General features: G+C 40.2%; 1 protein-coding gene across 12 annotated transcripts in view; it reads left to right on the top strand.

The window, feature by feature from the left end:
• LOC120530191 (E3 ubiquitin-protein ligase RNF138-like) overlaps positions 1-24,235 on the top strand; it is a 42,147-nt gene that overhangs the window by 12,606 nt on the left and 5,306 nt on the right. For 8 of the 12 annotated variants that reach the window (XM_039754439.1, XM_039754442.1, XM_039754440.1 and 5 more), the window contains 5 exons: positions 2,687-2,760; positions 9,238-9,414; positions 12,593-12,746; positions 21,185-21,315; positions 23,714-23,749. In XM_039754439.1, the coding sequence (XP_039610373.1) occupies positions 9,275-9,414; positions 12,593-12,746; positions 21,185-21,315; positions 23,714-23,749 (461 nt within the window). In that variant the 5' untranslated portion in view covers positions 2,687-2,760; positions 9,238-9,274. The remainder of the gene's footprint in view (positions 1-2,686; positions 2,761-9,237; positions 9,415-12,592; positions 12,747-21,184; positions 21,316-23,713; positions 23,750-24,235) is intronic. The other 4 variants (XM_039754450.1, XM_039754448.1, XM_039754449.1 and 1 more) reach the window with 4 other exon arrangements.

Consider the following 24,235-nt stretch of genomic DNA (forward strand, 5'->3'; position numbering starts at 1 on the left):
CCTTTTTAAATCCCTTTCCAGGTACTTAGGCATGTTGAACCTTCAGAGGCCTCCTGATGCATGAAGTGTGTCATAGTGTGTAAGGTTTGGGAATGCAAACCCTGCTACTGACACAGTGTGACCCTGAGCAAGTCACTTCAGCTGCCAGTGCTTTAGTTGGAAAAACAAAAGAAATGTTGGAGGCCACTTTGGATAAAAGTATCAGCCAAATCCGTGAATGTAAATATAATAAAACAACAAAAAGCAAACTAAACCAATTGTCTAAAGGTTAAATAGGACAAGATACTCTCTAATGCTCTTTTCGTCATTTGCACCTCATCGAATTCTGATCTGAGGTTGTAATAAATACAGGGGTGAAGCAATGAAACCCACCTGAGGAATCACAAACATTACAGTGCCCTGGAATGGGGGGCTGTATAAAAAAAGTGTTGTCATTTCTGCATGGTGTGACCAAAATGTATGCAAATACCCATCAACCAAAGTCTGTAAAGCACACTTTAATCAGGTCTGAATTGTTTGATTTGTAATTTTAAAATATGGAGCAGAGGGGTAAATCAAGGAAAAATATGTCTTTGTATATCCAACATTATGGAGGCCACCGTATATAAAAAAGGGCAGAACAAGAGACTACATTCCCTTCATGTGAGTAACAACATCCTTTACAGGTTCAATAACTCTGTGGGGGCCAGTGTGGTGTGCTAGCCTGGTAACAGCACTTCAAGAGAAGCCCACCGAGTCAACAAGCTAACTAACAGGGCTGGCTCAGTTATGGAAACACACACACACACTCGGCCTGCTGGAAGTCGTAACAGACAAGAGAATGAAGACAAAACTGAGGAGCATTATGAACAGTGTTGCCCATCCTCTTTCTAACTCACAAGCATTGGAGGCTTCAGGCCATGAGTTACTCAGCAAAACTACTACTTGGGCTTCTTCACAAATATGGCAATATGTTTTTATAAATTTTCCCTTTGGGTCAAACAAAGTTTCTGTCTATCTATCTATCTATCTATCACATAGTACCTTATCCATTATTTACCGCTTTATTTTTCTATCTGTCTATCAGACTCTGAAGCGAAAAGCAGCTTCATGGTTTGCTTATTTGCATATTCAACAAGGGATTATGGGAGATCATAATGCTACACAAATAACAGCACAATTGTTAGATGCCATAACAGTAATAAAAACAATGTGGTGTTATTTGATCAGTCCGACATTAATGCAGTGTTTTATTTATTATAACATGTTTTTCTGGCTAAGACACTGGACATTGTTTTTAAAATACCGTCTTCATCTAATAATTTAAAAACTGTAAGTTCCTCTCCACTCACGGTGTTTTCCTGTTGCACATTTACTACTGGAACAGAAACTGGCAGATTGCACAGAATTTATCTATATCAGAAAATAGGTAATGTCACAAAAAGTTATTTTAAATTGAATGTATGTTTTATTTCTGTATTCATCATAGACTGTATAATCCAGGAATGAGTTAACACTGGGGGCATATTGTGATAATGGAGTGTAACAGATCATATTTTCCTACCCGTCATGAACACTACCGTCCTTGTGTTATAGAAATTGTCAATTGTAGGATCGAACAGGTTTAGGGAAAAGGAGGAATAGGAAACCACAGAATATTTCAGTGGTGTTTGGGCAGGATAATTAGTAATATGCTGCTACAGTTTTGAACGTAGGTTTGTATTAACTTTATAAGCTTTTTCATCCAGTGGTGAAGATGTACATAATGTCCACAGTGCCTTTGGCTTGGCATGTCATATTTTTCACTGTAGAGCTGCCTCAGTCCACTAGTCAGCAGCATTGGCCCAGCAGTGGTTCAGACCTGATCACAGCCTTCAAACGCCATTGTGTTTTCTAGCACTTTAGTGGACGTCGTCTAAACCTGAAAATGTTTTCTTTTACATGCCCTAGTGAGCACTGAACCAGTAAGCACTTGGCAAATCAGCCCTGTGTTTTTAAACAGTTCTGGCTGTTCTGCTTGGCTGCATGCTCGTTAAGAAATGACTCTCTGGAGTTCTGGCAGATCTATTTCTGTGAAGGAATTTAAAAAGAACACGCTGGGGTTCAACAGAATTAACTAAAGACAGATGTATTGCATCTTCTATCATTTATCTTGTGTTTACGAAATGCTGTAAAAGTTTCACTAGAAGTTGTCAGGTGTCATTCCATTGATTGAGCTGGACTGAAAACAAAACACCAACAAGATTATCATTTATAATTTTAGAAAAAATGGGGCTGCCTCTCAAGGTGGACTGCTCTGTTGTACGCCGTTATATGGCCCTGTCAATGTCATAAAATAATACAAGTGGCTGTTTAATGGTAATCACAATAAAATATACAAGTGCAGTAACCCCCTCCATCTCCTAACCGTCATGGCCAGTTCAGGGTCACGAGCGTAAGACTGGACCAACACTGGAGAAGGGCACCACACCATGACAGGGCTGATTTAGAGCCACCAAATAATGAGAAAGGAGATGAGCTACCACTGAGGAGCTACAAGGCTGGCAGCGACACGGCGACATATAAACACACACACGAGTGCCTCCCTGCCTTAAAGCGTGAATATCTGAGTGTGAATAAAAGGAAGGCCGTCCTATTGTTTATCCTGTCTAGCAAGGATTAATAGAAACTGAATTTACATATCTTGGTTTCTTTTTTCTTTTCACAGAAAGGCAGCAGATTACTTTATGAAGTTGCTACTCCACTGTTAATCTGAACAAACCAGCAGCTCCTTCTGTGTAAGTAAGTAAATTCGCAAGTAGGAACGAGGTGTGGGGTGGTGTCAGACTGGCCAGGCCCAGGTTGGGCATAAGGCTTAGAAGAGAATGCAGGCAGCTGTGAACTGTCCAGGGTTAACAACTTTACTGCAGCAGGCGCCCACAAGCAGGCGTAACACTCGGTGTGGCTCACTGACCAGGCCAGCAGAGCACAACAGCGTAGAACAAAATGTGCAATGTTTTAAAGAATGAACTGGGAGTAAATATCCAGTGAGCTCAGTGGTTTATTTAACATTTTTTAAACTGGAGACAACTAATAACTTGTCTACTGTATGTTACTATTGTAAAAGGTCTGGATTAATTGTAAAGAGTCACTTGCCACATGCTGCTGATGGTGGCCTGGGTATATTGAACAATTCAGTTCATAATCATCAATAAATTCATAGAACTGGAAGTACAGCCGAGCCGAGTGTGTATGTGAAAGACGAGCACCGTAACTCTAGTGGGGTCAATAATAATGTAGCCACTATTATAACGTTATGAATTTGCCCGTAATAAAACCTGTCTTCTCATTAACAAAACACTTTTTTTTTACATGTTTTAGGTCTGTTCAAAATGATTCTAAAATTATTTTATAAATTCTGCAAATCGTCTTCACTATTTAAAATTGCTCTTTGCCACTATGTAACAACATAAGACAGACGGGTAATGATTTCCACCTCTTATTCTGAATTAAATTCAAATTCATTTGTTTTAGTCATACACATTCTGAAAATCTTCAGGAGGATCACCATTTTCAAATTAATTTTAAGAAATGGAAATCTTCTCTGGGTCTTCTGTTTTGTTCTTTTTAAACGTCTGTCACTTTTACTGAAACCCAAAATATTTGCTAAGGAGGAATCCACTGCAAGTGTTGGTCTCCTTTTTCTTTTTAAGTTGTTTTTGCTCTTTCGATGCACAGACACTTTTCACAGAGTTAGAACATTAGAACAATCTGGAGGAGAACAGGCCCTTCAGTCAGTCCGATCCACTTGATTCTAAAATAATGCAAGTCAAGTTCTGAACGTCCCTAAAGTCTTAACTTTCTAACGCACTACTTGGTAAATTTTTCCATGCTTTTATGGTTCTCTGAGTGAAGAAAAACTTCCTAATGTTTGTGCGAAATTTACCCTTCACAAGTTTCCAACTGTGTCCCCGTGTTCTTGATGAACTCATTTTAAAATACAAGTCTCGATCCACTGTGCTAATTCCCTTCATAATTTTAAACACTTCAATCATTTCACCTCTTAATCTTCTTTTGCTTAAACTGTAAAGGCTCAGCTCTTTTAATCTTTCCTCATATTTCAACTCCTGTAGGCCTGGAATCAGCCTAGTCGCTCTTCTCTTGGCTTTTTCTAGGGCTGCTGTGTCCTTTTTGTAGTCTGGAGACCAAAACTGCACACAGTGCTCAAGATGAGGCCTCACCAGTGTGTTGTAAAGGTTGAGCAGAACCTCCTGTGACTTGTACTCACCACATCAGGGTGCTATATAACCTCACAATCTTAATGGCTTCTGAGCTCTGTCTGCATGTTTATAGTGCTGAATCCACTGCGACTCCTAAATCCTTCTTGCGAGTTGTTTAAGTTAAATCTAACGCACTTGGTCACTGGCCACCTATACTTTCTACACATTTGCTTGTTTTATTTACTGTGTAATGGTGTGACCATCTGTCCATTGTTTCATTTATTCTTTTAGTCTACACCTATCTTGATGAAGGTTGTGGCCGCAATAGACTGTGTCAGAATAAGCAGGCCAGTGTTCTCCCCACAAACTCTCAGGGCCAGTTGAGAGACTCGAGTACCGTAGACACCTCTTTAGATCTTACTTACTACGTGCCCAGATCACCTCAACTGGCTCCTCTTGGTCTGTCCTACACTATTGTTGAACCTGTTACACCAACATGGACAGTGAGCCCAGCAAACCTGTTCAGGAATCTCATTTCAGCCCCTTTTATGTGAGGTCTCTTTCTTTTGGTCATTACCAGAGGATAGAGATGTAATAACCAACCAATAAATTAAATATTTTGTCCAAAGACTTGGCTGGACAGCCAAGGCAATGTCCACACACTAAGTGATCGATCTCCTCATCACCTTCATGTTCTTAAACATTCCTCCATTTACCCGAGCCACCTAATCCAGTTCAAGGGTGTAGGGTCATCAGTAAACACATACGGCTCTTCATTGATTCGAAGTGTAACATACACATTAATCTTCACTGCAGTTACTTTACACTCCTCTTGAAATGTGTTTAATATAATAGGTGATAGGTGATTCCATAAATCTTTCAAATTAAACATTTTTGGTAGCTATGCTTTGAACTGTAAAAAAATGACTAAGAAAGGGAGAAAACAGAAATCGCTGTTCATTACAAAGAGGTTTTTAATGCAGCGTTTTATTAATTTCCTTGTTCCTGCCTGTTAAAACACCTCAGGCATGTCAGTGAAAGGCCCTGAAATCACAATCACGCTGCACGTCCTCCTGTATGATGTCACTCTTTTATCAGATATTACAACAATTCCGGCAGAACAACTTTGAACACCTTTTTTTAAATCACATGATATTGATAGTCAAGTGCATACAGATACTAATTTCTGCAATATGTTTTCTTTTATTTTATGCATCTGGTTTTAAGTTTAGGGCTTGTTAGCAAATCATCTGAGGGAGATTTCTGGGGCGCCATTAGTAGGCATTTGTGGGTCTTTGTGTCATGAGGTATGTAGTTTATATATTCTTGTATAGGATATGCACATGTTTTGCCTTTCTGAAATAACTTTAGTTTTCATAGTTTCATTTTGCACAAATTACAGGACTAAAATATTATTGTGAATGTCGGCCTGAAATAAAAAAAATAAAAAGCATTGCAGTTGGCCAGAAGAGAAAACAGTGAAACATCTAGAACCGGAGTGTAAGAGTTCAGCCTAAATTATTTAAGCAAAAGTACTGACCTTTAATTAATTTCCACAGTTTTACTTACTGTCATCAGGTTATAGATTAGTCTTTTGAAAAAAAATATAAATACAAAGCTAAAAGCTGAAAATGATTTATGGAATCGCACAGTGCATTAGAAGGTGGTTGTCTCTTGATTCATTATGCAATCCAATATCAGCATCATAAAGGACCTAAAAAGGGACATTTAGGGAGTAAGAATGCAAAGTGAAAATAAAAAAGAAGCAGCACAGGGATTCTGCACCTCTCCAGTCCTACCTTGGTCTAGGTGCCCACAATAAGCACTGCTGCCCCCACTGTCAGTGTTTTTAGCCTGCCAAGTAATCTTCCTCCTCCTCCTCCTACCAGTATCAGTTACCCCAACACCCTGCTCAGCTGAGGTCAGAATAACTTTCTGGATCAAGCTGTGTGGCACAGCAACCTCTGGAAGCCCCTCCTAAAGAGACAAACTTTAAAAGGTCCAGGTGATTCTCCCCCTACCACTCCACGCTTATCTGCAGGAGAATAACAACCTGCTAATGAACAGCTTGTGCCCGTTTCTCCTAGCCCGACATCTTGGCAACCTATTTCAATTTTGGAGACTATACACATGCCATGAAAAATCTGGTTATTTGAGTACCCTATTGCAAGCCTACAAAAACAAACCACCATCCCAGCAAAGGAAAAAACATTTACAGAAAAGTTGCAGTTTTAATGCTTATTTAACTTCCAGGAGCAAAGAGCTGCCAAAGCAGCACATCATCAGAGCAGAAGTCTCTGGTGCTCCAGGAACATGGCCACAGTGTTTGTCAATGGCTGAGGTTGTGGCTGCTCATTTGTATCCAGGTGACAAGAATTAAAACAGTAAATGATACCGTTCGGAAAAATGCCCTTCTTCTTCATCATTGTAATGAGATTATTATGGCAGGTTCTGGTTATATACAGTAAAAGATGTTGTGTTTGACCATCTAACTCCATCTTGTTAAGCAAATATTTGTATGTGATAAGGCCGTTGTCTTAGTTTTACTGTTCATACAGGATCTAATATTCCTAGGAAAAGCGGAGAAGTTAAGCAAAATTACACCTTTTATTGGCTACCTACAATATGCCAGCTTTCGAGGCAACTCAGGCCCATTCTTCAGGCAATCCATAATGGCTAACATGGTACAAGTCCCTAGTACTAGGAAAAGCTAAAATACTTTGTCTTGGTAAATGCTAAATATGTAAATGCTGAAGAGCAAAACGGTCACACATGTCTGCACAACCATGTAAAGTAAGAGTGATATTTTGATTATAATTTCTCAACAGTACTCCTCCTTGTCACATTTGCCAAATTTTTGGGACAATGTTAAAATTACACACACAGTGGCCTCCATAAAGTTAGGGACAAAGACACCTTATGGTGCCCTGAAATGAGGGACCATGTATAAAAAGTGTTGCAATTCCTACATGCTGTGACTGAAATGCATGCAAATACCCTTAAAGGTAAAGTCTGCAATGTACACTTTGATCACATTTAAATTGTGATTTTAAACTTTGGAGCAGAGGGGTAAATTAATGTGTCTTGGGTGTTTGTCCCAAACATTATGAAGGGATCTCTCTATAATAAATATAAATATATATATATATAAATACACTATGGGGCTCTGCCCCCTGCTCGCTTCGATCTCCCATCCCGGGTTTGGTTAACCAGACATACAATTTAAAGAGATTGTTATTTTCATTTTGTTTATTTTTTATTTCTTGATATTTGCCAGTAATAAAGCTGAATGAGTTATTCCTCCCAAAGGAGGCACACTACACGTCTCTGCCTGTCGTGTTGTGAAGAGGGGGGCTGAACGCATGCTAAGGAGATGCGGTCGCTCCTCCGAAACCCCCTCTAAAACGGTGATACAATGGGAAACAGTTTTTTTTTTTTTACCTCCTCTATGCTCGATCAGCTGGCTTGCTGCTGCTGCTGCTTGTGCCGTGCTGCGTGATCTGCATGTCGCGCTGCACGTCGATCATTTAAAAGCCTGTACAGCAGCTGTCCTCCTTGTTTCGCAGGATGTTAAAGTGTCTCCGAGAAAACCACATCTCGACCCAAGATTTTAATTTTATATATACACACACACACACTCGCACCATATTGCCAGGTGTTCAAATCACTTCAATGGTAACAGGTGTACAACATCGAGCACCTTGGCATGCAAACTGTTTCTACAAACATTTGTGAAAGAATGGGTCGCTCCCAGGGGCTCAGTGAATTCAAGAAGTGTGGTTCAGTGACAGGAATGCCACCTGTGCAATAAGTCCATTCATGAAATTTCCTCGGTACTAAATACTCCACGGTCAACTGTTAGTGTTATTATAACAAAGTGGAAGCAATTGAGAACAACGGCAACTCAGCCACGAAGTGGTAGGCCACGTAAAATCACAGAGCGGAGACAGCGCATGCTGAGGTGTGCAGAAGTCACCAACTTTCTGCAAAGTCAATAGCTACAGACCTCCAAAAGCTCAAGAACAGTGCAGGGTAGAGAGACAGCTTCATGGAATGGGTTTCCATGGCCGAGACACTGCTTCCAAGCCTTATCACCAAGTGCAATGCAAAGCGTTGGATGCAGTGGTCTGAAGCACACCGCCTCTGGACTGTAGAGCAGTAAAGACGTGTCCTCTGGAGTGATGAATCACACTTCTCTGTCTGGCAATTCGATGGACGAGTATTGGTTTGGTGGTTGCCAGGAGAACAGTATTTGCCTGACTGCGTTGTGCCGAGTGTAAAGTTTGGTGGAGGAGGAATTATGGTGTGGGGTTGTTTTTCAGGGGTTGGGCTTGGCCCCTTAGTTCCAGTGAAAGGAACTCTTATGCTTCAACATACAAAGTAATTTTGGACAATTTCATGCTCCAAACTTTGTAGGAACAGTTTGGGGATGGCCCCTTCCTGTTCCAACATTACTGCACACCAGTGCACAAAGCAAGGTCTATAAAGAAATGGATGAGCGAGTTTGGTGTGGAGGAACTTGAGTGGCCTGCACAGAGCCCTGACCTCAACCCCATCAAACAGCTTTGGGATGAATTAGAGCAGAGCCAGGCCTTCTTGTCCAACATCAGTGTCTGACCTCACAAATGCTCTCCTGGAAGAATGGTGAAAAGATTCCCATAAACACACTTCTACGCCTTGTCGCCTTGTGGAAAGCCTTCCCAGAAGAGTTGAAGCTGCTATAGCTGCAAAGGGTGGGCCAACTCCATAATAAAGCCTATGTATTAAGAATGGATTGTCATTAAAGTTCATGTGTGTGTAAAGGCAGGCGCCCCAATACTTTTGGCACAATAGTGTATATATATTTAAACCCAAAAGAAAATGCAGGAAATGCATACAGTATGTATACTTGTCTTAATTACACGTTTGGAAGAATTTTCTTAACTAAAATTACCGACAAAGAATAATAAAAGTAAGCAATGGGAGAATGTTTTGGTAGACTATTTTGAATAGTACTTACGTTAGGCTTTAAATGGACATCTCAGACAAACATTGATAAGAAAACTTTATATTTTGAAAGGAAGGTTCATTTCATCCTGACTTAAGTCCTTCTTAAGATGAACCCAACAGAAGAACTGGCTTCTCTGAACAAAGACGATGAGTCTACAGCTGACTTGGATTCTAGTGAGACTTTTGATTGTCCAATCTGCCAAGAAGTTCTCAGAATGCCAGTTATGACACAAAGCTGCAAACATGTGTAAGTGTTTTAATATTTAAACATGTTATTAAAACTCTTACTACTTCTTTTCCAAAGATATTTTAATTGTCAATTATTTAATATCTTCTTCGTCTTTCGACTGCTCCTGTATGTCCTCAGTCACCACATCTATAAACCTTCTCTTAGGCCTTCCTCTTTTCCTCTTCCCTGGCAGCTCTGTCCTTAGCATCCTTCTCCCAATTTCCTCAGCATCTCTCCTCCGCTCATGTCCAAGCCAACACAATCTCGCCTCTCTGACTTTGTCTCCCAACCGTCCAACTTGAGCTGACCCTCTAATGTCCTCATTTCTAATCCTATCCATCCTCGTCACACCCAATGCAAATCTTAGCATCTTTAACTCTGCCATCTCCTGCTTTCTGGTCAGTGCCACCGTCTCCAACCCATATAACAAAGCTGGTCTCACTACCGTCCTGTGGACCTTTCCTTTCACTCTTGCTGATACCCATCTGTCACAAATCACTCCTGACACTCGTCTCCACCAAGTCCACCCTGCCTGTACTCTCTTCTTAACCTACATTCCACACTCACTGCTTCTCGCTACCATTGTTTTTTTTAACTCTTCCATCTTTACCAACTCTACTCCCTGCATCCTCACCATTCTTCTGACCTCCTTGTCATTCACACACATGTATTCTGTTTTGCTCCCACTGACCTTCATTTCTCTCCTCTCTAGGGCATATCTCCATCACTGCAGGGTCTCCTCAACCTGCTCTTGTTACAGATCACAATGTCATCCGCAAACATTATAGTCCACGGGGATTCCTGTCCATCACTATTGCAAATAAGAAAGGGCTCAGAGCCGATCCCTGATGTAATCCCACATCCACGTTGAATGCATCCGTCACTCCTACCGCAGACCTCACCACGGTCACACTTCCCTGATACATATCCTCTACCACTCTCACATCCTTCTCTGCCACTACTGACGTCTTCATACAATACCACAACTCCTCTCGAGGCACCCTGTCATATGCTTTTTCCAGGTCTACAAAGACATAATGCAGCTCCATCTGGCCTTCTCTAAACTTCACCATCAACACCCTCAGAGTAAACATCGCATCTGTGGTGCTCTCTCCTGGCATGAAACCATACTGCTGCTCACTAATCATCACTCCCTTCTTAACTAAGCTTCCACTACTTCTTCCCCATAACTTCATGCTGTGGCTCATCAATTTTATCCCTATGTAGTCTATGTAGTTACTACAGTTCTGCACATCCCCATTATTCTTAAATATCGGCACCAGTACACTTCTTCTTCTTCTTCTTCTTCTTCTAAGGCATCCTCTTACTTTCCAAGAGTGCATTAAACAATCTGGTTAGAAACTCCAATGCCATCTCTCCTAAACACCTTAGTTTTTTCTACATTTGATAATTCAATATCATGTACAATATACTGGATATCTGTGTCCATCCTGGCCAGCTGCCCTAACATTATTTCAGTTAAGGCCAGTGAGACTATCATTGGTAATGCTAAAAACAAATGTGTTGATATATAGTGCATCCGGAAAATATTCACAGCGCATCACTTTTTCCACATTTTGTTATGTTATAGCCTTATTCCTAAATGGATTAAATTCATTTTTTTCCTCAGAATTCTACACACAACACCCCATAAAGACAATGTGAAAAACGTTTACTTGAGGTTTTTGCAAATTTATTAAAAATTAAAAAACTGGGAAATCCCATGTACATAAGTATTCACAGCCTTTGTTCAATACTTTGTCGATGCACCTTTGGCAGCAATTACAGCCTCAAGACTTTTTGAATATGATGCCACAAGCTTGGCACACCTATCCTTGGCCAGTTTAGCCCATTCCTCTTTGCAGCACCTCTCAAGCTCCATCAGGTTGGATGGGAAGCGTCGGTGCACAGCCATTTTAAGATCTCTCCAGAGATGTTCAATCGGATTCAAGTCTGGGCTCTGGCTGGCCACTCAAGGAGATTCACAGAGTTGTCCTGAAGCCACTCCTTTGATATCTTGGCTGTGTGCTTAGGGTCGTTGTCCTGCTGAAAGATGAACCGTCGCCCCAGTCTGAGGTCAAGAGTGCTCTGGAGCAGGTTTTCATCCAGGATGTCTCTGTACATCTTTCCCTTTATCCTGACTAGTCTCCCAGTTCCAGCCACTGAAAAACATCCCCACAGCATGATGCTGCCACCACCATGCTTCACTGTAGGGATGGTATTGGCCTGGTGATGAGCGGTGCCTGGTTTCCTCCAAACGTGATGCCTGGCATTCACACCAAAGAGTTCTATCTTTGTCTCATTAGACCAGAGAATTTTGTTTCTCATGGTCTGAGAGTCCTTCAAGTGCCTTTTGGCAAACTCCAGGCGGGCTGCCATGTGCCTTTTACTAAAGAGTGGCTTCTGTCTGGCCACTCTACCATACAGGCCTGATTGGTGGATTGCTGCAGAGATGGTTGTTCTTCTGGAAGGTTCTCCTCTCTCCACAGAGGACCTCTGGAGCTCTGACAGAGTGACCATCGGGTTCTTGGTCACTCTCTGACTAAGACCCTTCTCCCCCGATCGCTCAGTTTAGATGGCCGGCCAGCTCTAGGAAGAGTCCTGGTGGTTTTGAACTTCTTCCACTTACGGATGATGGAGGCCACTGTGCTCATTGGGACCTTCAAAGCAGCAGAAATTTTTCTGTAACCTTCCCCAGATTTGTGCCTCGAGACAATTCTGTCTCGGAGGTCTATAGACAATTCCTTTGACTTCATACTTGGTTTGTGCTCTGACATGAACTGTCAACTGTGGGACCTTCTATAGACAGGTGTGTGCCTTTCCAAATCATGTCCAGTCAACTGAATTTAACACAGGTGGACTCCAATTAAACATCTCAAGGATGATCAGGGGAAACAGGATGCACTTGAGCTCAATTTGGAGCTTCATGGCAAAGGCTGTGAATACTTATGTACATGTGCTTTCTCAGTTTTTTTATTTTTAATAATTTTGCAAAAACCTCAAAAGTTTTTTCACGTTGTCATTATGGGGTGTTGTGTGTAGAATTCTGAGGAAAAAAATGAATTTAATCCATTTTGGAATAAGGCTGTAACATAACAAAATGTGGAAAAAGTGATGTGCTGTGAATACTGTCCGGATGCACTGTATGTACTATTCATGCAGTCTGAATTGAGTCAAAACACTTTTGTTTCCCCAGGTTTTGTAAAAGCTGCTTTCTTACAGCAGTAAGAACCCGAGGACTTCAATGCCCAATGTGCCGCGGGCCTGTGAAGGAAAATGAAAAAAAAGCCACTGCTGTCAGTCGCAGGATGAATATAAAGAAAGGCAAATGCCGTGCTTGCAATGCTGAGGTACATGAGACATAAGTAAAATAGTTTGACCTGTCATGTCTCTCTCTAGAGTTAACGATACAAGTGGAGGCAAAATCAATACATTTGAATACAGAAATTATTTACAGAAGCACAACCAGAATTGAATTCTTATTGTAGTAAACTACATTCATATTAGAATTTTTGTGTTCCACCAATTGCTGTCTGGATTGGCTTTGGTCTTGCTTTATCCTAATATGCAATGTATCAATACTGTAATTTATATATTGTGGCCAGGAACTGGACAATTTGGGGTACCAACTGTTTATTGTCCAACACAAAAACCAAAATCCACGCTCTCTGGCTTGCATGTCCCGCAAAGCAGGAGTTAAACTCAAAACAAAGTTGTCTGGCTGGTTATCCAGTGGCGAGGTCACTTTGATAGCTACGCTGTATCCAGCGGGTTGCTCTTGCCAGAAATGACGCCTCCTTCCAGGAAACTCTGCCTTTTTATGGAGGCTGAACCGGAATGGGTGGAGCCCGTTGTTCTCACTTGGCAGTTTCTCTACACAGTGGGGAGAGAAGGAGACGACACTGTTGGCGACAGCACCCCTTAATCCAAGCAAGTTCTTACATACCTCAACAGAGCCTGTGAGGAGGTCCTCCAACATGCATGTGTGACAATATGTACATGGAAACAGGTGGCAAAGGGCTGCTGAGACGCAGGAAAACATGGGAGAAGCACCCAGTAGTATATCCAGAAAGAGAAGTCCACCATAATGAGTTTAAATTCCCTTTAAAAGCCAGTGATGGTAAAAGGGTGACTTCTTTTAGAGAGCTATAAAGTGTTTTGGATGTCCTAAAAACATCAGGGTAGTTCTGAAGTTAGTGTTATTCCCCTAAGCAAACAAATGGCAGCAAGTGAGCATAGCAAGGCATGATTCAGCTTCTGGTGCCTGCTTGCATCATTGATCAGGCAGCCCAGTGTCTTACTGGTACCCAGTCCTTAAAGATGCAGTAGAACCTGCAACCTGTTGAGACAGTCGTGGTAGTAGCAGTCACAGCAGTACTATTAATAAGCGGCATGATTTATGAGACATACTCTTTTAGCAAAAGTCACTGCAGGGTGGCTGTAACACAACTTGTGATATAATTTGAAGATGTTCTCTGCTAGCTGCAGTCATTTATATACCAGACATTTAAACTTGTTGACAACACAGGCCCACCTACCTGATCCACTAAAAATCACACCATTGAAGTGACTTTAGTAAAAACCAACCAAGTAAACCACTTGTTCACAATACTAAAAGGAATATAATAAAAACAAGGCCAAATGACATAAACAAATGCTGACAGTGCAGCAGGAAAAATAATGATTGTCTATTACTACAATAGACACAAGTAAGAGAAGCCATAGTCAATGTCCAAATTCATAAACTTTGTATCATAAATGTTCTAAGTCACCTTGGATAAAGGCGTTAGCCAAATAAATAAATGTTAACACTCTTAAACTCACTTAATCAAGGGTCGTAAATTGGCCTAAATGCATCACTACAGTATTGTGTACAAGGTGGGAGCCAGTCCATAACAGGGCTAAATCACACACACAGCCACACAAATACTCTCACAGGGCCAATTTATTCTCATCACTTAACCTAACGTACACATCATGAGAGAACCGGAGCACCCGCTCTTGACACAAAAAGAAGATGCAGACTCCACAAGGACAACAAGACGACGACGACGTGTGATTTGAGCCATGATCCTTCGAACATCAGACTGGGCTACAGTGCTGCCCTGTGTGTCATCAGCTCATACAATTGTAGTTCCAAAAAGCAATGGAGACCATAAATAAAAAACGCACCTCTATAGGTTGTCCTGCTCTATGTCAGGTGGATGACTTTACTATTTTCTCTAAACCCATTACCACTACATCTCCTCTTTTTTTTGTAATTTTAAATTCTTTATTCACCATATATCATTTCTTGAATTAGGAATTTGAGTGACTTCTCCAAATTCTTATAAGCTGATGCCAGTACAAAGTGCCCGTCTCACCTCGCTTTTCTCTGTCACTTCTCAGTTCCTGGCTCAACAGTACACTGCCGGGGAGCAGTCGTTTCACCTTTACTAAGCCAAGCCTCGAAAGCACTTCTGTAGTATAGGCCACGGGCAGATCTAGGAAATCCTCTTCACCCCCAACCCTTTCTGACAGGGCATAATATCCACTTGCAGCTCATTCTTAAACACAGTAGCATATAGGTGTGGACTCTGCTTGCCAGCGTTTATTCCACATCAGGCTGCCACCATCATTTCTTGGCACCATCTAACCAGCCAGGGCACGCCTTACACATGTGATGAGTTTTCTAATTGTTTATAATGAGGTTTGGGAAATTCTGGTTTTACTTATAAAGTCCCCATATTGTGATTTGCAGAAAACTAGAAACAGTGACAGGCTACTGTAGACACAGCTTATTTAAGGTGCTTCCCAGCTTCATTAAATATTTCCTCTAAGACGCCTGCCATCGTGTCACATGTTGTATTCCAGTCAGAAGGGGAATTTTATGCCTGTTACTTGAAGGCTGTAAACAACAATGTTCTTTCACTATCACTTTAAAAGTGAAACCAAACAAGTGGTAAGATTACATTTTCTGAGGCTCTTTACATATACAATATAAACTGGTGATTTATAATAAATTCAATCCAAGTCCCTTTGTCAGTCAGTCAGTGTCCAACCCACTACATCCTAACACAGGGTCACGAGGGTCTGCTGGAGCCAATCCCAGCCAACACAGGGTGCAAGGCAGGAACAAATTTCTGGTAGGGTGCCAGCTCACCACAGTGCTTTCTGGAAAATGCAATTCAGTTACATAACTTTTAGGTCATTTTATTCAAGTTCAAAAGCAAAAACTTAAAATGCTGAGTTTTATTGTTGAAAGGAACTTTACACAGGAAACCATCCTGAAGAAAGTACTGTTTACAGGGCAGTGGCATCACTGTGGACATGCAGGTCGTGTGGACTGCACCATCAGAAGGGATGACTCCCAAGTGACTGTCTGTAAAAGTTGTGTGCAGTGATTTAGGCTGATATCACCAAGAGGTGGGCCCACTCCCATGTGCTTGATGAAATTATTGAGTAACCACTGGCAGGGGCAATGAAACGATCAAGTGTCCGACGGCTGATGTTTAAAGTATGCTCAACTCACCAAGTGTTAAGGGGATCAATTCATTAAGTTACCAAGGGGCCTGTGGGGGTCTTAATCTAGCCTTGGTTACTGCACTGGGTGATGCCAACATCAGGGACGACACTGCCACAGGCAGGTTAAGCAATTATTTTGAGACATTATGAAATTGCATCCATATTTCTCCCAGTTCTAAATTTTACCCAAAAAGTAATTTTCAAAACAGTTCTTAAAAAGCATTGTGACGCATTCTCGCTTAGAAATGTCAATTTGTATTAAAAGAGCTTTATCTTAGTAAGACAAAGGAATAGCGTTCCAGCTTGACAAGACAATTACAGTATCTTTTAGAATCCAGTTTGCTCAACATCTGCCTCTGGCTACTGGAATACAGTACAGTATACAGTATATACATATAAACATTCATGACATTCTACTCCTAATATTCATAAACCTGCTTAATCCAAAACACGGCTGACAGAACTGACTGAAGCCTACCTATTGATTCCTACCTTGCACACAGAGCTGTAACTGTGTATGAGGTGCCAGTCCCTCGCAGTGCCCACTCCCACACATCCATACTATCTCTCACACACGGGGCAGATTTGGAGCTGCCAACTAACTTACCACACACATATGTTTGGAAGTATGGATAGGTGAACCTCTCAGACATCTGGAGAATATGCAAAATTCATACCAGCGGTGACAAAGACTCAGAGCTAAGCACTGTGTCACCACACTGCACTATATATATTTATTTTAACATTGTGATTCTTGATTAGTGTTTTAATTTTTTATGTTACAAAAACATATATGTATATGAAACTTAGTCTGCCTGTTGTTTTCTACACACAAGTATCTAGAAAAAAGTAAAAACTGAGACTTCACTAATATTTGCCATTGTCAGCTTATATAATACAAAATTACCTGAAGTACATCCGCTAGATGGCTGCGACAGGTCAAAGTGTACCATACTGAAATTGCTTGGAAGGAAGGGCACCTTGCTTATTTACAATCTATATATTATTCTTTAAATTTCATTTCTCTGAGCATCACACAAAAACCACTGCACTTATTTCTGCTTTAAGCCTAAATTTGAACATATGCTAATAAAATTTTAAATTTCACATGTATAAATAACTAGTAAAGGTAAAAACTGAGAGATCAATCTAAGTTGCCAATTTTCCTGGACTTTTACAACTTTTAGAGTCAGTATCTGCAGAACACAACATTATATTAATGTGATTTTTTACTTAAAAATAGTTAGAACAATAACATAACAAAACAATACCAATTTCAAGGTGTTTATGGACACAATAATTACAGAGGATTTTTAAATATTTAAGCCTGCTGAAAGAAAAACAAGATTTTTTACATTTGCCGCACAGTAACTCTTTAATGATTGCATCAAAAATCCATTTCCTTTTTTCTGAATTCTCATTTTATGACAATCACATTATTCATGTTTGTCACATTTGTGACGGGCTCTGTGCTGGAGCTAAAACAAAACAATTCTTTTGAGATGGCAGGAGTGAGAGCGGGCAGACGCTTCATGGAGATACCCCGGCGGCGTTGTTTACGGTCAACTGCCATTTGGCTCCTAGCAATTGAGTTGGACGTCATGACTGTGGTGCATTCTATAGGTTGTTTAACATTTTATAATATTATTTTTGAGATAATTATCACTGTTTGCTGCAAAATTACTTCTGTATCTCTGAATCTTAAATGTAATTTTGCAAGGGCACAAGTTTAGGAACACCAGATGCTAAATACTTTAAAATGCACGTCTTTCTGCTGCAATGGGGAGTTTGTAAGTGTCGAATCTTCTTTGGATTTATTTTACACAGTTCATGTGTCTATTATCAGTCTTCGAGCCAAGTCAGATAGAACAGCTAGCATATATTTGAATTGTTGTGATTGTTCAGTAAGGCTATGAATCTTGATGTTCACGCTCTCTCTTGGATTACAGACTGTCAGACCAATAGAGGGCCATGTGTGTGGCTTAATGGCTCTGTGTCAATGATGGTGGTGTGTAATACTGGGGCACCTCAGGTCTCCCTTCCCAGCTCTTATGCTGATAATGGAGACATGTCTGGCTGTAGGAGGGTGTTGAAGGACTTTGTTTTGCGGTGCAGGAAGAACCACCTGCAGATCAACATCAACAGGACAGAAGAGTTGGTGGAGAACTTCTGATGTGCTTGGGAGCCCCTGAGACCAGTCACCATGGGGGAGGAAGTGGAGGTGGTGCAGAGGTGCAAGTACACCCATCCATGTGAACAGCAAACTGGCCTGGCCTGACAACACAGTGGCGCCATATAAGAAGGGCCAGAGCAGACTGTACTTTCTGAGGAGACCCGTGTCTTTGACGTGTTTAACAGTCCATTGTAGCCAGCGTGGTGTTCTACGCTGTGCTTTCCTGAGGAAGCTACTTGAGTTCTGGAGATGCCAAATACCTGAACAAACGTATCAGTAAAACCAACTGCATCACAGGACTAACTCAGGATACTCTGGAGGTTGCTGTGGAAAAGAGGATGATGACAAAATTGAATGCCATTATGAACAATTGTGTCCATCCCACCCAGGGGGTGCTTTCTTAGAGTACTTTTAGCTATCGGCTCATTCCACCACAGTGCAATGAGATGTGTCTCTGCGGATCTTTTCTGCCCACTGCCATCAAGTGCTGCAGTGCTTCCTCCCAATGTCCCTTCCATCCAGAAGCCATAGGAAGATCGTATAGACTTCAATAAAGTAGTTATTTTTGGCATAGTATGTCTACACGTTTTATTCTGTGGTCTTATATTTTATTTTAGTCCGTATCTTTGTACTCTGTACTCTGTTTCGTTGCCCTGTCCGTTTGAATTTCCCCCTTGGAATTAACAGAACATATCTGATCTAATCTAACCTTTTGAATTGTGGGTAGAAACTGACCCTGGGCCTACTGGTGCGAGAGCCAACGGTCGAGGAGGGAGGAGTGAGAACAACAGCTATGCAGGGTGGCTGAGGTCTTTAATTAAATAATTATACATAACTTGTAATAGCCAGAAAGCTCCGTTCCCATTTCTGTCATAATTTGTATAATTTTCAGCCTGGCCAACTCATAATATAGTGTGTTTTTTTAATAAAAATAATCAAAAGTTTAGCTAATAACTCTGAATGCCATGGCCTGAGATTGTTTCATGAACTACACTCTTCCAATCAGATAAGGAACAACACGGAGATTGTAGTTTTTTACCGGAGTGCTAACTCATAGCTCTTAGTGTGACCTGCTGACGGGCATTGGGTTGTAAGGCAGAACGTTTGCCACCTACTCACAAGTCTTCACTATTAGTTTGCTTTTACTTGTAAATAAGTCACTTAACCTGCTGGCAACATCTCCAGTATATGGAAACAATTATACTACCTATTTTGTTTGTAAATAATTCTGATAACAAAAGTCAACTAAATATATATTTTTCCATCTCATCTCTTTCACTAACAATACTAAAACTCAGTTCCTAGACTGATGCCTCAGATGCAGATTTTTGTTTCAGCCACTTAATTAGTAGCAGCCCCAGATCCAGACCATAATGATAAAGGGGGGCATTCAGAATATTGGGTGGGGAATGGTATGATCATGATGAAAGATCCCGCCATGCAACTGTATACCTGACATGATGGGTGAGGGGGCACGACATATCTGAGGGGCTTAGCCCAACTAAATCAGGGGTGCCAAACTCCAGTCCTGGTGGGCCGCAGTGTCTGCAGGTTTTCATTCTAACCCTTTTCTTAATTAGTGACCTGTTTTTGCTGGTAATTAACTTTTTAAATTTATTTTATTTGACTTGCTCTTGAAGACTCAGACCCCTCAATTGTTTTTTCCTTAATTAGCAGCCAAGCAATAATGAGACACAAAATGAGTCAAAACAGGACCAGCAAACTGTTACCATTATACAATATCTGAAAATAAAGAAAGGTGAAGGTCTCAGGAATGCTGATCTGCTCTTAGGAAAGAGAAAATCCACAATTTCGGAAATGTCTGGTGTTGCACACTGAGAGCAGCAACAATCCATGGAATTAAAGAGCGGGTTTAATTAACAAAAGACTTGCGGCCTAATTAAGTAACTGGTTGGAGTTTGAGGCCCTGACTTAGTTGGCCTTCTGTTGGCTCACTCACTTGACACTTCACTTCTGTTTGGGTGCCATTTAAGGAAAGAAATGAAGCAATTCAGAGGAATGATGAAGAAATTCAGGGAAACGTTTCTTAAAAACCAAGTCAATTAAAATGAATTCAGAAGAAATTAATTATCAGCAAAAACAGATCACTAATTAAGAAAATGGATAGAAAGAAAACCTGCAGCGACTGCGGCCCTCCAGGACTGGAGTTGGGCACCCCTGAACTAAATGATACCATGGAGCCCGGCCTGATTAGAAGATAAGTATTGTTGCTAATGAAATAATACCTTTTGGTATAATTTTAATGTACTCACTAGATAAGATTTAGAAGTCGTAACTGCTTCTTTTCATCTGAAGATCAGAAAGGAAATCCAAACTGAAGAAGTGAGAAGCAGTGATTTTGCTCCATTCAACCACACATTTAGATGTTCACAGAATAAGGAGATCAATGAAAATAAAACGATAACGAACAGGCCATGTGTTAAATAAATGGTATATTTAATTAGCAAAGAATGGATTCTAATTAATACAATCTACAGTTATTCTAGCCCTTCCAGACCTGAGTTGGAAACCTCTGCTGTTTGGTTTATGAGTGTCATTAGATAGCACTGGGTGCACTGGCATTTTTGATGATCGAAGATGTGAAATGTTTTGGAGTCTAAATTGATCATTGAGGTTTTAGCAATAAAGTGAAGATCCCCTAAACTCCAAAACAATGCTCCAGGCTAAAAAGAATTGCCACTAGATTATACGGAGGAAGTCATGTTATGCATGTGATGGCCATGCCATTTCATTAGCAAGACTGCCACCTCTTACACATGGATAGCCAGTCTACCATGAACTGTTGAGGAACTGGACCAGCTACAAAATGAAGTGCAAGAATCAATCACTGCTGTTGCTCTTCCATTTTAGGATATGCCCTTCAATGTCTTTTAGCTCATTGTCACTGTAACCCCTCTTAATCGCACAGAATTAACTGCCACCATTTTTTTTTGCACCTTGTTTAATTACTGTAGTATAAGACATGAATTCATATAGATAGTCATACTGTATGTGCTGATTGTGAGGGATGTACACTGCAGCAATAACCTCATTGTTCTCATTCAGATTTATTTGTTCATGAAATATTTCCTCTTATTTCACTCCATAAAGATGTACTTTAGCAAAATGAGATCTCACTACAAGTACTGCCAGCTGTACAAGGATGAATATGGCATTCTTCTTGCAACTCCAGTTGTGCCTCGATCTCAAATCACAGGCAGAGTGAATGTACCAATGAACCGGTAAGGAGCAGTCACTAAACGTTTTATCCGACAGAGAGAGGTCAGAACATTATTTGTTTAATCATTGGTATTGTTTGGTATTTTGACAAATGTTTATAATTAAACAACTGCAGGATTCAAATTCTGCTAAATTACCTTGTGTTGACACTTGAGTGTTTTATTTAGCAATGTTCATATTTTTGCATCATAAAACCTGAGAAAAGTATGACACCAAATCAAGAAAGACATTTGCCATCTCCATGGCTGGAAGCAATCCAAAGCAGTAAGGCACTTTTACACTTTGTAAGCCCCTTTGCAAGAACTATTGATTCAATGAATTTAAAATATTAGCACACCGTGTTCCTTTGAGTGCTTTCCACATATTTTTATAGGAATTTTTAGAAAAGGAATCAATATTGTAAATATGATGTGCTAACTTGTGCACTTTTTGCTCATTCTCAGAAGATCTCCTGCAAGGCAGGACACAACAGATCCACACAATTGGGTTCCTATAAATCTAAGGGCACTCTTGTAACCCTAGGTCAGTGCAAGTCATTTGACAAGTACAGTACGTGCATACTATTGTCACCTGACTCTTCATTCTACCCTCAAAACAAAAAACATTCCTTAAAGCACGGATCACTCTGCGTAATTTTACACATTACAGGCTGTATTTGTCATATCAAAAGCACATTCTCTGAAAGTTATTTTTTTCTCACTTGTAAATAAATGTATTCTTCTTTTGTAACTTACAGATTTTGCAATTCTTAACTAAGGCAGATTTATAAATTAAAAAATAGCATTCGTGTTCTTGAGGTGTAACAGGCACTGATCCAAAACAAAAGCCTTAGAACTTACCAAACACATCTGCTTGGAAGCAGCAAAGGTTTTTACTAGACATGCCTCCTGTGTTTCTGAGGTGTATTTACAGTCATGTGAAAAAATATTTAAATTTAAGTTTTAATTTATTCAACAAAACGTGAAGAGAGATGTCAGTTTTGTCTGTAAATATATTCTTGGCTCTCTGGTAGCTGGCTTTGTTTAAATGAAGATCAAATCCACATTTGTTAAAAGGAACATTTCATGGAGCGTATGTGCTTGTTCATGTGTAGTTACAAATGGAAATTGGAAGGAATACCATTTTAGCGCAGATTCTTGGTACAGTTTTTCCTGAAGTATGAAGCAGAATAGCAAGAAAGTATGCCTACGTCTGAAGCTGGTTAGTGTGACGTTGTGTTTTGTGTTAAAACGATTAGAAAATGTATGCATCTAGGGTCTGAAAATAAAATGAAAAAATAAATTGTTTAAAGTTTCCGTTGACCCCTTGTGGCTTGTAGAGCTTAGGATAGATGTGTACACCTCAAATGAAAACCCTCAGGAAGCCAGTCTATGAGTTTGCCATGCTCACCTTTCCAAGGACAACAACTTACAGCTTAGGAGGAAAAGAAAAAAGGGTCCTGACCACCGGTTTCTGAACTCTACTTCAGTTACAATCATTTTCTAGGTGAGTCACCCACATTGCAGCTGAAAGCGAAATGAGATACAAATAGAGCCGTATTATGTTAGAAATGTTGCTTACTAGCGAAGTGAATAACCCTTGGGCAGAAATGCTTCTTCACGGATCTACCATCATCCTGGGGACTGAATCTTCTGCCTAGTCAGAGTGGAGTCTGCACGTTCTCCTGAAAAGGCAATTCAAACTTAGGGTGGATAAATGTACGTATATTAGCGAGTACAAAATGGCAACTTATTTGTGTAAAGTCCTAGAAATCTCTTAGCAGAAGTGCTTGATTCAACAACATTCTTAAAAACTAGATACAGATAAGCATGCACATAGGGTGGCATACCATGCATACTCTTTTTTACAGTATGTATCAACACCTGAGAATATTCCCATCTTGAAAATAAATGTGTTTCATAAGTTTTAAGGCTTTTTGTTTTTACATTTGCACTGCTGCCCCGTAAACACAATTTTAAACCACAAGAACAGGCACAGTATTGTCCATCCATCCATTATCCATCCCACTATATCCTAACTACAGGGTCACGGGGGTCTGCTGGAGCCAATCCCAGCCAACACAGGGCGCAAGGCAGGAAACAAACCCCAGGTATTGTTTATTTTATAAAAATGTTTAGGAACACAATTTTCCATGAGAAATTAATTAGTATGCCAACCTTAACCTTTAAGAAATGTTCTTTTCAAATGTAAATGAAAAATACAAAATATTTCAGGTTGCAGTCTTTCTCTTTAAGCATTCTTTTCAATTGGTGTAATTAAAAAAAATGACTGCAACTTATTATTTTCTGTTTTTCAGATGTGTTTTAGTTACTGGCCAATAATAATGGCCAGAGTTGCTATTTAGAAATAATGTTCACTGTTTTTAATACAACTTTAATAATATTACCTGATTAATTTCAGGAGAAGCTATGATAACAATGGACAAATAATGCAAAGGTAGGCAAGAAATATTTATTTTTTTGTTTTAAAGACAACTTTTTTCACAGTACTCGGGATAATAGTGACAGCTGTTAATGCGGATTAAAATGGTGAAGCATTTTAATTGTAAACCCAATCGTAAAGCTAACCTGACTGAAATGGAGGGCCAATACTGTATCAGTTTAGTTCTGCTCAGTGCGCTGAAAGGATTTACTGTACTGTATACAGTGGTGAGGATCAGATTTATCGGTGGGAACTCTGACACGAGGGCTTCACATATCACACTTCATTCTCTGAACAACCCGCTGCTTTATAGATCAGTCACAAAACAATTTCACTCTTGTGTCTTGGTGCCTGAATTTTTATTTATTATTCAATATTACTTACATACTTGCTTTATTATTTAAAGAGGCGTATTGATATTGTTTTGATTTTGACATATTTCACTCGTATAAAGGAGCTCTGTGCAAAACAATATACAGTAACTGTCCATTCAGCTGGCAA

Source organism: Polypterus senegalus, chromosome 5 (assembly GCF_016835505.1).
Source record: "Polypterus senegalus isolate Bchr_013 chromosome 5, ASM1683550v1, whole genome shotgun sequence".
NCBI lineage: Eukaryota > Metazoa > Chordata > Cladistia > Polypteriformes > Polypteridae > Polypterus > Polypterus senegalus.